Genomic DNA, 12,755 nt, shown 5'->3' on the forward strand with positions numbered 1-12,755 from the left:
AACAGATAAAAATTCAATAAAAACTAATATATTAGGATTTGCTGATGATTTGGCCTTACCAAAACTAAATATGGAAGAGGTTAAAAAACAAATTACCAGCCTAGAAAAAATTTCCCAATGGATTGGCCTGGAAATTTTTTATGAAAAGACAGAAATAATGGCTTTGATTTTATCGTCCCTCTGTGTAAGCAAAATCAAAGTTAACGATAAAGAAATAAAAATAGTGGAACAATTTAAATACTTAGGTGAAATTATTCGCTGCGGATTGAAGGAAAAACAAACACGGCAAAACAGAATAACTAAAATTAAAAGAGCATAAAGTCTAACTTGGCAAACATACAATAAAAAATCTCTCAATAAAATCCAAAATTCACCATTATAACACAGTAGTTCTTCCAGTGTGCTTTATGCTTGTGAGATTATATTTCAGATCGAGAATGAAAGTAAAACTAACCAATTGTGTAAAACAGAAAGGCAAATTATGAGAAATTGTTTAAATAAAAGTTATCAAAAGGATGGAGTGTGGCGAATTACCACAAATGAAATAGTCTACAAACAAGTTGGACCCAATTCTCAGTACGATGAAAAAACGAAGGATTTCCCATTTTTTCCACGTATTAAAAATGCCTGAGAACCGAATTCTAAAACAGCTGGTCACAAGGAATATTAACAAAAAAAAACTGAGGAAAATATGTTAGAGAAATTCAAAGATATCTTCAAGAAATTGGCTTGAGGGTTGAGGATGCCTGTGATAAATGAAAATTAACAACGCACTTCAAAACAATAGATTCAACATTAAAAAATTGGAAAGGCATAACAAAGTGGAGGTCACAGACGAGATCAGGAAGCAATGATCCGATAGAATGAAGAAATACTGGGAAAATCAAAAGGCCAGACTAATACGGTAATTCAAGAGGAACTGAAACATGGATGATAAAGTGGTCCAATGTGGCCTCAAAAGTAAAAAAAATTTTGAAAAAAGAAATGGATGTAAGAAAAAAATTATTATTAATTTTCAGAGGATGTGGTTTTTTCCCACTGAGCTTTCTGGTAGTGTGTTTCTCATATTGAATGAATAAAAATAAGTAAATAATGGATAAAAAAATATATATTTGACAGTTACATTTCATAGTTTAAAAAATTAATTTTTAAAATTATTTTACTTCAGTATAAATAAAAAAAAGTAAAATTTATTTACTTAAAAACTATATCATTAATGTATGTTGTACTAAGGTTCAAAAACTAAATAATCACTTCTAAAAATGGATACGTTTGAAAATTATCTGTAAAAAATATTTATTCTGTAGATAGAATACTGTAAATTTCTACATTAGACTGGATAAGTCCTGTTAGCTGTTACTACTGCCAAGCTGTGGTTGAACTTGACAAATTTCTGTACATTGTGATTGGGGTTGTTCTCATGTACCTTCTTACATGACAATTGGGGTATGACTGACTAGACAAAGGCTCAGAAAACTGGAGGATTAGAGAAAAATATAAAACTATTGTATTTGAAATAAAAATTATATTTGTATAAATAGGGGAGTAGGAAAGAAATAAATTTACTATATGTAATTTTTTTTTTTGGAGATGTAATATGTTGACCATATGTAATACGATGTGGGTCAAGATAAGATTTAGTAATAATAATAATAATAATAATAATATTAAGGTATAAAATGTAAGACTTATTGGTAATTAGAAACACTCAAGACTATAGTATACATATATCACCTCTGGCAATGACCTAAACATCGATGTGAAAGTAGGAGAATATATATATATATATAATTTAATTATATTTTTTATGTATATTATAATTTTGGTAAAGGTTAAAATTGAATTTAGACAAAAATGAAAAGAAATAAATTAATCTTTAGAAAATTTTGAAGACAATAAAATTTGAATGATTAAAAATCTGCATTTATTTAATCAATATTTATTAAGAAGATATTTTAATTTGAGATTTAAAAAAATTAGAATTAAAATTTAATAAAATCTATTTGTTATTAGCTTTTCGTTGAGATAAATAATTATATCATGCACAGAAATATATTTATACATAATTTATTTAGTATGGGCAGGTAGCAGTTAAATGAATAATAATAATCTTTAATTTCTTTATCCAGTACAAAAATGTTAAGTTTGATGATTTAATTGCTCAGCGAGCAAGTATACAACCTTATAAGGAAAAATCTGATGGACACCACATGACTTCCTTCTACGCCTACTAAATTACATTTACACATTTTTAAAAGTACACAAAATTTTATTTCATTAATAACTTAGGATTTTTTTTTTTGTTATTGTTATTAAATTATTCTTTATCATAAACATTTTTTTTACCATCAGAGGTTAATTATTAATAAATCAATATATTTAAACTAAAAAAAAAAGTAGTTGATGTCTGATTCGAACCGACGTGCCTTCCCCTTGTAAGATCCAAATATTTTATTAATTAAAATTTTATTTGGCAAACCGTAGAACCGATGAAAATAAGTACCACTTATCATATATCATTGAAAAGCTCTCAACGAGGGCTTACTACTGTAGTTAAGAAAAAGTCCAAGATCCAATTTTTTTGGGCGTTTTTGGACACTTTTGGTTCAGTCTATTGCAATCAAAAGAGGAGGTGCACAACTAGATGTTACAATAGTCTTAAATCCAAAATTTCAACAGCCTATAGCTTATCTTTTTTGAGTTATGCGAGATATGTACATATGTTCAGACATCATGCCGAAACTGGTCAAAATGGATTCAGGGATGGTCAAAATGATTATTTCCATTGACATGTAAAAACAGAAATTTTTCACGAACACAATACTTCATTTATTTCGTATAAGGTAGTAAAAAAAGCAAACTTTAATTTTGAAAATCAGTTCATTGGTTCAGTTGTTATAAGCTTTAAACGATTTTGATAGAAACAAAAAATATTTTACCTAATCTCCTTTTAATTCTTGACTGAAAGTTAAAATTATTGAAATAAAATCAAAATAGAAGTAAAATTGTAAAACAAATGTACTCTTATAAAAACAATAAAAAGAGAAGACCAAGCAGATTGAATAGCTATATACTTTAATGAATGTTTAATTTTTTTTTTAATATTATTGTTAATTTAATAGATATTTGATTTAAAGTAATCTATATTTAGATCAGAAATTGGATTCGATTTTTATAGAAATCATTGTCTTCTATTGTTTTAATGGCATATTAGTTACGTTAATAATACAGAATTATTTAAACTGAGGATCAGTTCTAGGTAACTTGATTCTCACGTCATTTGAATTTTGTCATTCCTGAACATATAAATTTGTTCACTCCATGAACATGTACCCATTCCTGACATGATATATTCAATATGTTGTTATTTACCAGTCGGAATAACAAATTTATTATTTTATTAAATAATTAAAAATAAAAAGGGCTGAAGATTTATGTTATGATTCTTTGATTACTGTAGTATATTGTATTTGTAAATAAAGTTCATTTGATTATTCACACTCAACAATTAATAACTCATTGACTTTTCTAATGTGTAATTTTTAATAAAATTTTTTTATGTACAGGGGAGGTGTTTAGAAGAATGGTTCTTTGAATTCGGATTTGTCATTCCTAATTCCACAAATACGTGGCAGTCAGTTATAGAAGCAGCACCAGAATCTCAGATGATGCCTGCAAATGTTTTAAAGTAAGTCATGTATAAAAAAAAGATTATTATTATATATTAAAAGGATAATTTTTTTATTTATTTAACCATTTGGTCCTATATGTAATCAACACTTATATTGCTCTTCAGAAATAAAAACTACAATTCACATAGTCGTTTCATTTCAGTATACATCTTAAATCCCTAACAATTTGTTTTACATATTCCAAATGTTGCCTGCCTGCACAATATTTCCCTTCTACCTGTCCCTCCAATATTAAAGTGACTATTCCAGGATGCCTTAGTATATGACCTAAAAGTCTGTCTCTTCTTTTAACTATATTTTTCCAAATGCTTCTTTCTTCATCAATTTGCCACAACATCTCTTCATTTGTCACTTTTTCACCCGTCTGATTTTTAACATTCTCCTATAGCACTGCATTTCAAAAACTTCCAATCTTTTCTTTTCAGGTTCTCTGACCATCCTAGTTTCACTTCCATATAAAGCTACGCTCCAAACATATACTTTACAAAAATCTTTTCCTGACGTTTAAATTAATTTTTGATGTAAACAAATTATTTTTCTGAAAGAAGATTCGTTTCGCCTGTGCTATTCGGCATTTTATATCAAACCTGGTTCGTCCATCTTTAGTAATTCTACTTCCCAAATAACAAAATTCTTCTACCTCCGTAATCTTTTCTCTTCCTATTTTTACATTCAGTGATCCGTCTTCATTATTTCTACTACATTTCATTACTTTCATTTTGTTCTTGTTTATTTTCATGCATTAGTTCTTGTATACGACTAAATCCATGCCGTTCATTGTTTCTTCTAAATCCTTTTTACTCTCGGCTAGAATTACTGTATCATCAACAAATCGTAGCATCTTAATCTTTTCACCTTGTACTGTTATTCCAGTTCTAAGTTGTTCTTTAACATCATTAACTGCTAGTTCTATTTAAAGATTAAAAAGTAATGGGGATAGGGAACACCGTTGTCAGACTCCCTTTCTTATTATGGCTTCTTTCTAATGTTCTTCAATTATTACTGTTGCTGTTTGGTTCCTGTAAATGTTAGCAATTGTTCTTTTATCTTTGAATTTTGACCCTTATTTTTTTTAAATGCTGAAAATTTTATTCCAGTCTACATTATTGAATGCCTTTTCTATGTCTGTAAATGCCAACTATGTTGGTTTGTTTTTTTTTAATCTTCCTTCTATTATTAATCTGAGGTCTAAAATTGCTTCCCTTGTCCCTATACTTTTCCTGAAACCAAATCAGTCATCTCCTAACACTTCTACTCTCCTCTCAATTCTTCCATACAGAATTCTAGTTAAGATTTTTGATGCATGACTAGTTAAGCTAATTTTTCTGTATTCTTCACATTTGTCTGCTCCTGCTTTCTTTGGTATCATGACTATTACACTCTTTTTGAAGTCTGACAGAACTTTCCCCATTTTTTGTAAATATTACACACCAGTTTGTATAATCTATCTATCGCTTCCTCACCTGCACTGCGCAGTACTTCTCCAGGTATTCTAGCTATTCCAGGAGCCTTTCTGCCATTCAAATCTTTTAATGCTCTCTTAAATTCAAATCTCAGTATTATTTCACCTCTTTCAACCTCCTCGACTTCCTCTTCTTCCTCTATAACACCATTTTCTAATTCATTTCCTCCGTATAACTCTTCAATATATTCCATCAACCTTTCCTTTCATTCTATAAATCAGTGTACCATCTTTGTTTAACACATTATTAGATTCTAATTTACGTACCACAAAATTTTCCCTTAACTTTCCTGTACGCTCCACCTGTTTTACTAATGTTTTATTTCTCTTTCCACTTCTGAACACTTTTCTTTAATCCACTCTTCTTTCGCCAGTTTGCACTTCCTGTTTATAGCATTTCTTAATTGCCGATAGTTCCTTTTACTTTCTTCATCATTAGCATTCTTATATTTTCTACGTTCATTCATCAGCTGCAATACATCCTCTGCCATCCAATGTTTTTTACCAGTTCTCTTTGTTCCTCCTAAGTTCACTTCTGCTGATTTAAGAATTTTCTTTTTAACATTCTCCCATTCTTCTTCTACATTTTCTACCTTATCTTTTTTACTCAGACCTCTTGTCCTCCTTAAAAATCTTCTTTACGTCCTCTTCCTCAAGCTTCTCTAAATTCCACAAATTCATCTGACACCGTTTCTTCAGGTTTTTGAACCTTAATCTGCATTCTGTTATCACTAAATTATGGTCCCTATCAATGTCTGCTCCAGGGTAAGCTTTGGAGTCTATGAGTTGATTTCTAAATCTTTGCTTAACTATGATATAATTTATCTGATATCTTGCAGTTTTACTTGGCTTTTTCCATGTGTATAGTCTTCTATTATGATGTGCAGTAGTTATAAGCACTTAAAATTTATATAGAAACAAAAAATTATTTGATTCAATTTTATTGCAGAAAATAACATTGATTTGTTTGTATACTTTTTTGTTGAAGGTTAAAATATTATTGAAGTAAAATCAAAATTAATGAAAATTATTAAAAAAAATAACAATGAGGAAGGTCAGCAAAAGCGAGACCCTAAACCTGTTAAAAGGTTTTCTCAAAATAGTTATGTTTTTACTTGGTAGGTATAGAATTATTAGAATTAGCTGTGCTCGTACAAGCTAAAACAATGGAAGAAGTTAAAGATAAGACAAACCTGTCACTAGAAGTAGTAGCTAGATGGTTGCATACAAGAGGGTTACAATTATCTGTGAATAAGTGTAAATATGTCAAGTTCACAGGACGTAGGGTACTAGAATCGGTTGATATACACATCGATAGTCACAGAATAGAGGCAGTACAGATGCTAAAATATTTGGGAGTCACATTGCAGAAGAACTGTCGTTTTACAGAACATGTTTTAAAAATATGTGATAGTGGAGAAAGAATGATGAGAAGTTTGAATGTGTTAATGTCAAAGAAGAGAGCACCAAGGGCTTCGAAGAGAAGACTTCTTGCATCGACAGTGACTTCTGCAGTGTTGTATGCCGTTCTGGCATGGTGGTCAGCATTCAATATTGGAAGGAATAGAGATAGAATGAAGAAGATACAGAGAGGGGTACTCTTAGAAGAGTTGTATCGGCCTACAGAACGGTCTCTTATGAGGCCCTCTGTGTCCTTCCTGGAGTTTTCTCTATAGATCTTATCGCTAAATACAGAGTTGAGAAATACTTAGGCAGAACAGATAATGATGTAAAAAAAGAGATATATAACTTATGGCAGCAAAGATGGCTGGATGCAGGGGTAGCTAATTGGAGTAGATTAATATGAATAGACATAATAATATGGACAAGTAGGCGTCACGGTGAAATGGATTATTATGTTACACAATTTTTAACAGGGCATGGTTGTTTCAATGCATATCTTCATAAAATTGCCAAAAGAGATCAGCCTATGTGTATGTACTGTGTAGAACAAGATGATGTTGAGCATACCATTTTGAGGTGCCACAAATGGCAGGAGTTAAGGCAGTATGCAGGTATTAGAGGGAAAACGACGAAGGAAACAGTTGATTATATGCTTAATAGTGAGGTAAAGGTTGCTGATTACATAAGAACAGTTTTAAAGCAAAAGAGCATAGATGAAAGAAATATGGGGTACTAGTTTGTTAGGTGAGGTGGACAGCCTCAGCAGTGAGAGCCAGCATGCTGAGGTGTGCTGGTTTCAATGATCTGAGGACTCCTTGGGTGTGTTTGGTAGGAATAAAAAATAACAAAAGATCCATGGGCCACACCACGGCATTGAGGTATGGTGTGGTGCCATAAAGGACAAAAATGAAAGAAACGTCAAAAGAGCCACCGGTTAACCCGACCTGCCATGCCAGTAGGTGGGGAGGGCTAATTAGAGTAACGGACACTCCCCTGGGTGGCGTAATACCATCAAGTCGGTCCAGCCCAGGGGAGTAGAGGGGGAAAAGGTATAGAATTGTAGACCACCGGGTTGGTCTAGTGGTGAACACGTCTTCCCAAATCAGCTGATTTGGAAGTCGAGAGTTACAGCGTTCAAGTCCTAGTAAAGCCAGTTATTTTTACACGGATTTGAATACTAGATCGTGAATACCGGTGTTCTTTGGTGGTTGGGTTTCAATTCACCACACATCTCAGGAATGGTTGAACTGAGAATGTACAAGACTACACTTCATTTACACTCATACATATCATCCTCATTCATCCAATTATCCATTATCCATCTGGATCATGTGTTATTTTCACAGCTGATTTACTAGATCGTGGATACCGGTGTTCTTTGGTGGTTGGGTTTCGATTAACCACACATCTCAGGAATGGTCGAACTGAGACTGTACAAGACTACACTTCATTTCCATATCCTCTGAAGTAATACCTGAACGGTAATTACCAGAGGCTAAACAGCAAAAACAAAAAAGGGTATAGAATTGTAACCCACCAGGTTGGTCTAGTGGTAAACTCGTCGTAAATCAGCTGATTTTGAAGTCGAAATTCTCAGATTCAAATACTAATAAAGGTAGTTACTTTTATTTATTCTTTAAAACTACAATTTTACCGGTACAGTTACATTACATTAAGTCATTAATTACTTTAATTGTTGATGCAACTATAAATAAAAGTTAAAAAAAAGGTATAGAATTGTGAATGTTTATTTAATGTTCTTAAAACTGTTATACTATTTTGGTATTATTTTTTCTTTTTCTAGCGGTAATATCTTGATAGAAACAAATTTTTATGATGATGATCTTCTGGTATCGACATCAAAGGTACGTCTTTTCTACGTATGAAACTACGATATTTTACAAGAAGAGGTAAATTTATTCGGTAAACTTATGAAAAATTCAGTGCATTACTTAATTTATATCTTATCTGTTGTAATTTTTATTCAGATTTTTAAAAGAAAATTATCTTTTATAAATCAAAAACAGTTACAATGAATTGTATTGAACTAACAGTGCACGTGTTACATTTTCGTTTTAGATGATGTTATATATATTTTTTTTTTTTTGTTTTAATTATTTATTCATTTTTATTTGAAAATTATAAATTGTGAAAATAAATTAAGATCTTTAGTTAAGAAAATATATTGTAGTCCAGTATGGATTTACATTCCAAGTTGTTAATATAAATCATATGCACATTAAATGTTGATGAAACGTACAAACCGAATGTTAAATTATAAAAAATAATATCTTGCTATTAAGGAAAGGTTTTGATCTGCTAATTATTTAAATCGTTTAATATTACAGCATATTTATTACTTTTATTTATAAATATCAGAGTAACGTGTGGCATATTATAACACAGTAAATGGTCGTAATTTTAGTGTAGAATATTTTTTCTTAATTTTTTTTTGTAACATGTGGCTGTTGATCTTTGTAGGTCAAGGTATTTTTTTGAAAAATCTCTAAAATAAGTCATTTTTAATATCTTTCTTTTACTTGTGTTCACTTTCTTTATCGCTGCATTTATAATTTTTTAGTATGAATTTATATTATATTAACTATTCCGTACTTGTTTTCAGCATTTTATGAACAATTCAACGTATCTCAAAATTTTTGTTTCTTCATTGATCCTTTGAAGAATTAAAACTTTTCTATGAATTTTGTAGGATTTTTTTTCTTTCTTTGTTACATTTAATGTGGATTTTATTAATTTGTAGAATCAAGAAAACATGCATAGATTGTTGTAGGTGGAGAAATTTGGTTGCAATAGTATAGAGAAGAATGTTTGTTTAATAGTTCGCAATCCAAATAAAGAATAATTTCCGGTTGAAATCAACTGTACATCAGCTTATGTACAGGTATATTGCCAATGTTTTTAAAAACAAGCATAATTGGATTGGAAAAAAACAATATTATTCATTTATCAAACACCAACTTGTATACAATTTTTACTGATGTGGCCACAATAGTATTGTGGTCGCTTTCCTAATATAAGTTCATTATTGAAAAGAAATATATTTTCATTATTTTGAGCCATTTTTACAGTTTAATAGAAATTTAAATTATTATTTAAATTTTTTCTTTACGTTATATGATTATTATGTGCATGTGTGTCATTTGCACTTTAAAACACAACAGTAGATTTAAGTTTTACTTGTTTGTAATTATGTAAATCTTGTAATTGTTATGTATTTTGTTATCGCAATACATGTAAATTTGTTTAAAAATGTTTGCTGATAAAAAAAAATAAAAATAAGTATTACATATATGAAAATTAATAGAAGCACTTTAGATATCTTAAAAAGCATATTTTAGTGAATTTATCATATATTTAATTTATTATTATATCTGTATACCGTAGGATTATCAAGGGTTTAGATAATTTTTAGTTTTTAAATTTTTTAGAGTTAAGTTCATAGAATTTTTAATTACGTTTTATATGAAATTTACTAATGAAGTTTAATAAATTTATGCATTTTGTTTTATTTACTGTTTATATAAAAAATAAATAAATTTCTGTTTGTTGTAAAATAAATGTTTAAGAAATGCCTTTTAATAAATATAAATTTTTGAGTATAATAAGAGTTTAAAATTATTAAAAATGATAAATAATTTAACCGAATCTGAATACAAGTGAGATAATAATATAATTATTGGCAAATAAACTAAATTAACTACAAAATAATACTAATAAGGAATGAATATTGCCAAAATTCTAAAATGTAATCAAATACGTTGAGATATTTACAGCGGTGTACAAATTAATTCATTGACAGAGAATTTTATTTTTAAAAGAAAAAATTGTTTAATAGTCAAACTAAGTTAAATTTAATAATTTATGTGTCGTCTTTAGTTTTTGATTATCTTATTAATCCTCTTTGGCATTGATTCCACTGAGGTAAAACAATAATTTTTAATAGAAGGGTATTCATTTGTACAAAAAGAATTCTATATTTCATCTATGAGTTGCTGGTTCACAGTCTTAAGAAATATTTTCGTGTACAGTGGCGAACAAATTAATCCGAACATAGTATTTTTAACAAAAAATGTTATTTTTAAAAGAAAAAATATTTAAAAGTCTAACTTAGTCAAATTTAAAAGTTTGTGTGTCCTTTGTTTTTGATTTCTTCATCTTGAAACCAAACTTGTATCACTGAACTAATAAGATCAGTCTTTATGCTACAATTCTCCCACGTCTTCTTTTTAGTACGGCCCATAAATTTTCAATGGGATTCAGGTCGGGGAGTTCCATGGCCACAAGAGTGGCTAAATGTTTTTGGTTTTTGAAAAACTCTTGCTTTCTTTGATGTGTGACATGGTGCAAGATCCTGTTCAAAAATGAGTTCTGGGATTTTCTACATAAGCAAGACTATTTTTCTTTGGCATATGTTAATATATTGATCCGATTTCGTCATCCCATATTCACAGGGATGAGTGCTCTTCTCCCTTCATGTGTAAAATATCCCCAAAACATCTTTTTGGCCAGGTATTTGGGAGCTTCTTTCAGGTGTGTTGGCATAGTAGTCTTTTCATCCACTGAATTACGAATGTAGACTCTATCATTGGCTCTCAAGTCCCTGTTAAGGTCAACAGTTTACATTCTTCGGTTAATTTTGCTTTTCCTTATTAGTAATCAATCCTGTGTAGGCGTGATTTTCTTTTTCCTTTTCTCTTTGAAGAGACGGAACCTGTTTCCCTAAACCTTTTCACAATTTCATTTACAGTACCTAATCCTACACTACACTCACTGCCAATCTGTCTTCGACTCATTTGTGTTTGTTGGGATAGAGCAAAAATCTTTGACCATTTTCGTGAGTTATATCCATTGTATTAACTAGAAACGAATAACAAATTTATAATAGGAACTCGCATGGTCACCAAAACCTAATTGACAATGAATTACAAAAGCACAAAAACCACTAATTCTGTTTGTATATGAACTAACAATGTAATCTAAAACACCAAACTGCAAGCAGTCTGCCATAGAATGAAAATTCCCTACAACAGAATAAAAATTCCCTTTGTTCAGATTTATTTGTTCGCTACTGTATTTTTATTTCTGTGATCGATAAATTCTGTTCCTGATGTTAAACACCGTACTAGACTCTAAGGGCTTGTTTCATAAAAATAAAAATTAAGCTTATAAATATAAAAATTGTGTTTATTTCATAAACATTATAATTTAGACCCCAAATTTTATGATAAAAATTGTAAGGATAATCATACTGATGATCATTTACAAAATTTGCATTTGCAGTTCACATTTGCTTTTATTACTAAATTTTTGTTATGAAAATCTAAACAAAATGGATTCAGGATCGTCAAGTGACTAGGTAAAAAGGTTAATTCTAAGAAAAGCTAGAATATTTGATGAAAGAATATCTTATTTACATATCCAAGAAACATAATTAAGAATTTAATTGTAGTGATAAACAACAATGAGCCGTTCCTGCAAACATGAAACCAATCAAAATGATTCGCTTATGCCAACACAGCAATTACAAATAGTGTTACACTGACTGGATTGCAGTACCCAGTTCCATTGTGTTGGAGGTACGGACAGTATTTCATAAGATTCTGTTTGATGAGTTATTTGAATTTTATAATTTCAATTAACAGTCGCCCCAGTGTTAATATAATTATTAGCAACTTTAGAGATTTATCAGTAATACCACCCATTTATACTGTTGTTGATAGAAAATAGCAGTAAAGGTAATTGCTCCAAATGAAAATGAACCAGCTTTTGTGGGTAGAAATTCTATAAATTCTATCATTCTATAAATGACATTCAGTTATTGATCTTTTTCAGTCAGTGATCTTGTAAAAAGTATATTTTATAAGCTTATAAAACTAGTACTTTTATGAAACGATCCCCAAATTATTTATATCTCATAATGAATGTTCAGTGATGCATTTGAAGATTTACCAATATCACTTTAAGGAATAATATACATATATATAATATTATATAAAATATAATACTTCACCAACACACAGTGATTAGGTAAATTTAACATATCTAGTTACTGTGTTTTGGTGGTTTATATTAAATTTTATTAGCACAGTGGTCAATATGTTACTGAATATTTTATTTATTCAAATATTCAGAAAAAATATATATTTATGTAATTATTAATTCTTTCAGTCATTAAT

General features: G+C 29.7%; 1 protein-coding gene across 1 annotated transcript in view; it reads left to right on the plus strand.

The window, feature by feature from the left end:
- The window catches only part of PrBP (Prenyl-binding protein), a 28,239-nt gene extending 16,492 nt beyond the window's left edge, over window positions 1-11,747 (plus strand). The window contains exons 4-5 of the mRNA XM_075353932.1: window positions 3,567-3,688; window positions 8,363-11,747. Of these exons, the coding sequence (XP_075210047.1) occupies window positions 3,567-3,688; window positions 8,363-8,444 (204 nt within the window). The 3' untranslated portion in view covers window positions 8,445-11,747. The remainder of the gene's footprint in view (window positions 1-3,566; window positions 3,689-8,362) is intronic.
- The last annotated feature ends 1,008 nt before the right edge of the window (window positions 11,748-12,755 follow it).

The sequence above is a fragment of the Lycorma delicatula genome, chromosome 1 (assembly GCF_047948215.1).
Source record: "Lycorma delicatula isolate Av1 chromosome 1, ASM4794821v1, whole genome shotgun sequence".
NCBI lineage: Eukaryota > Metazoa > Arthropoda > Insecta > Hemiptera > Fulgoridae > Lycorma > Lycorma delicatula.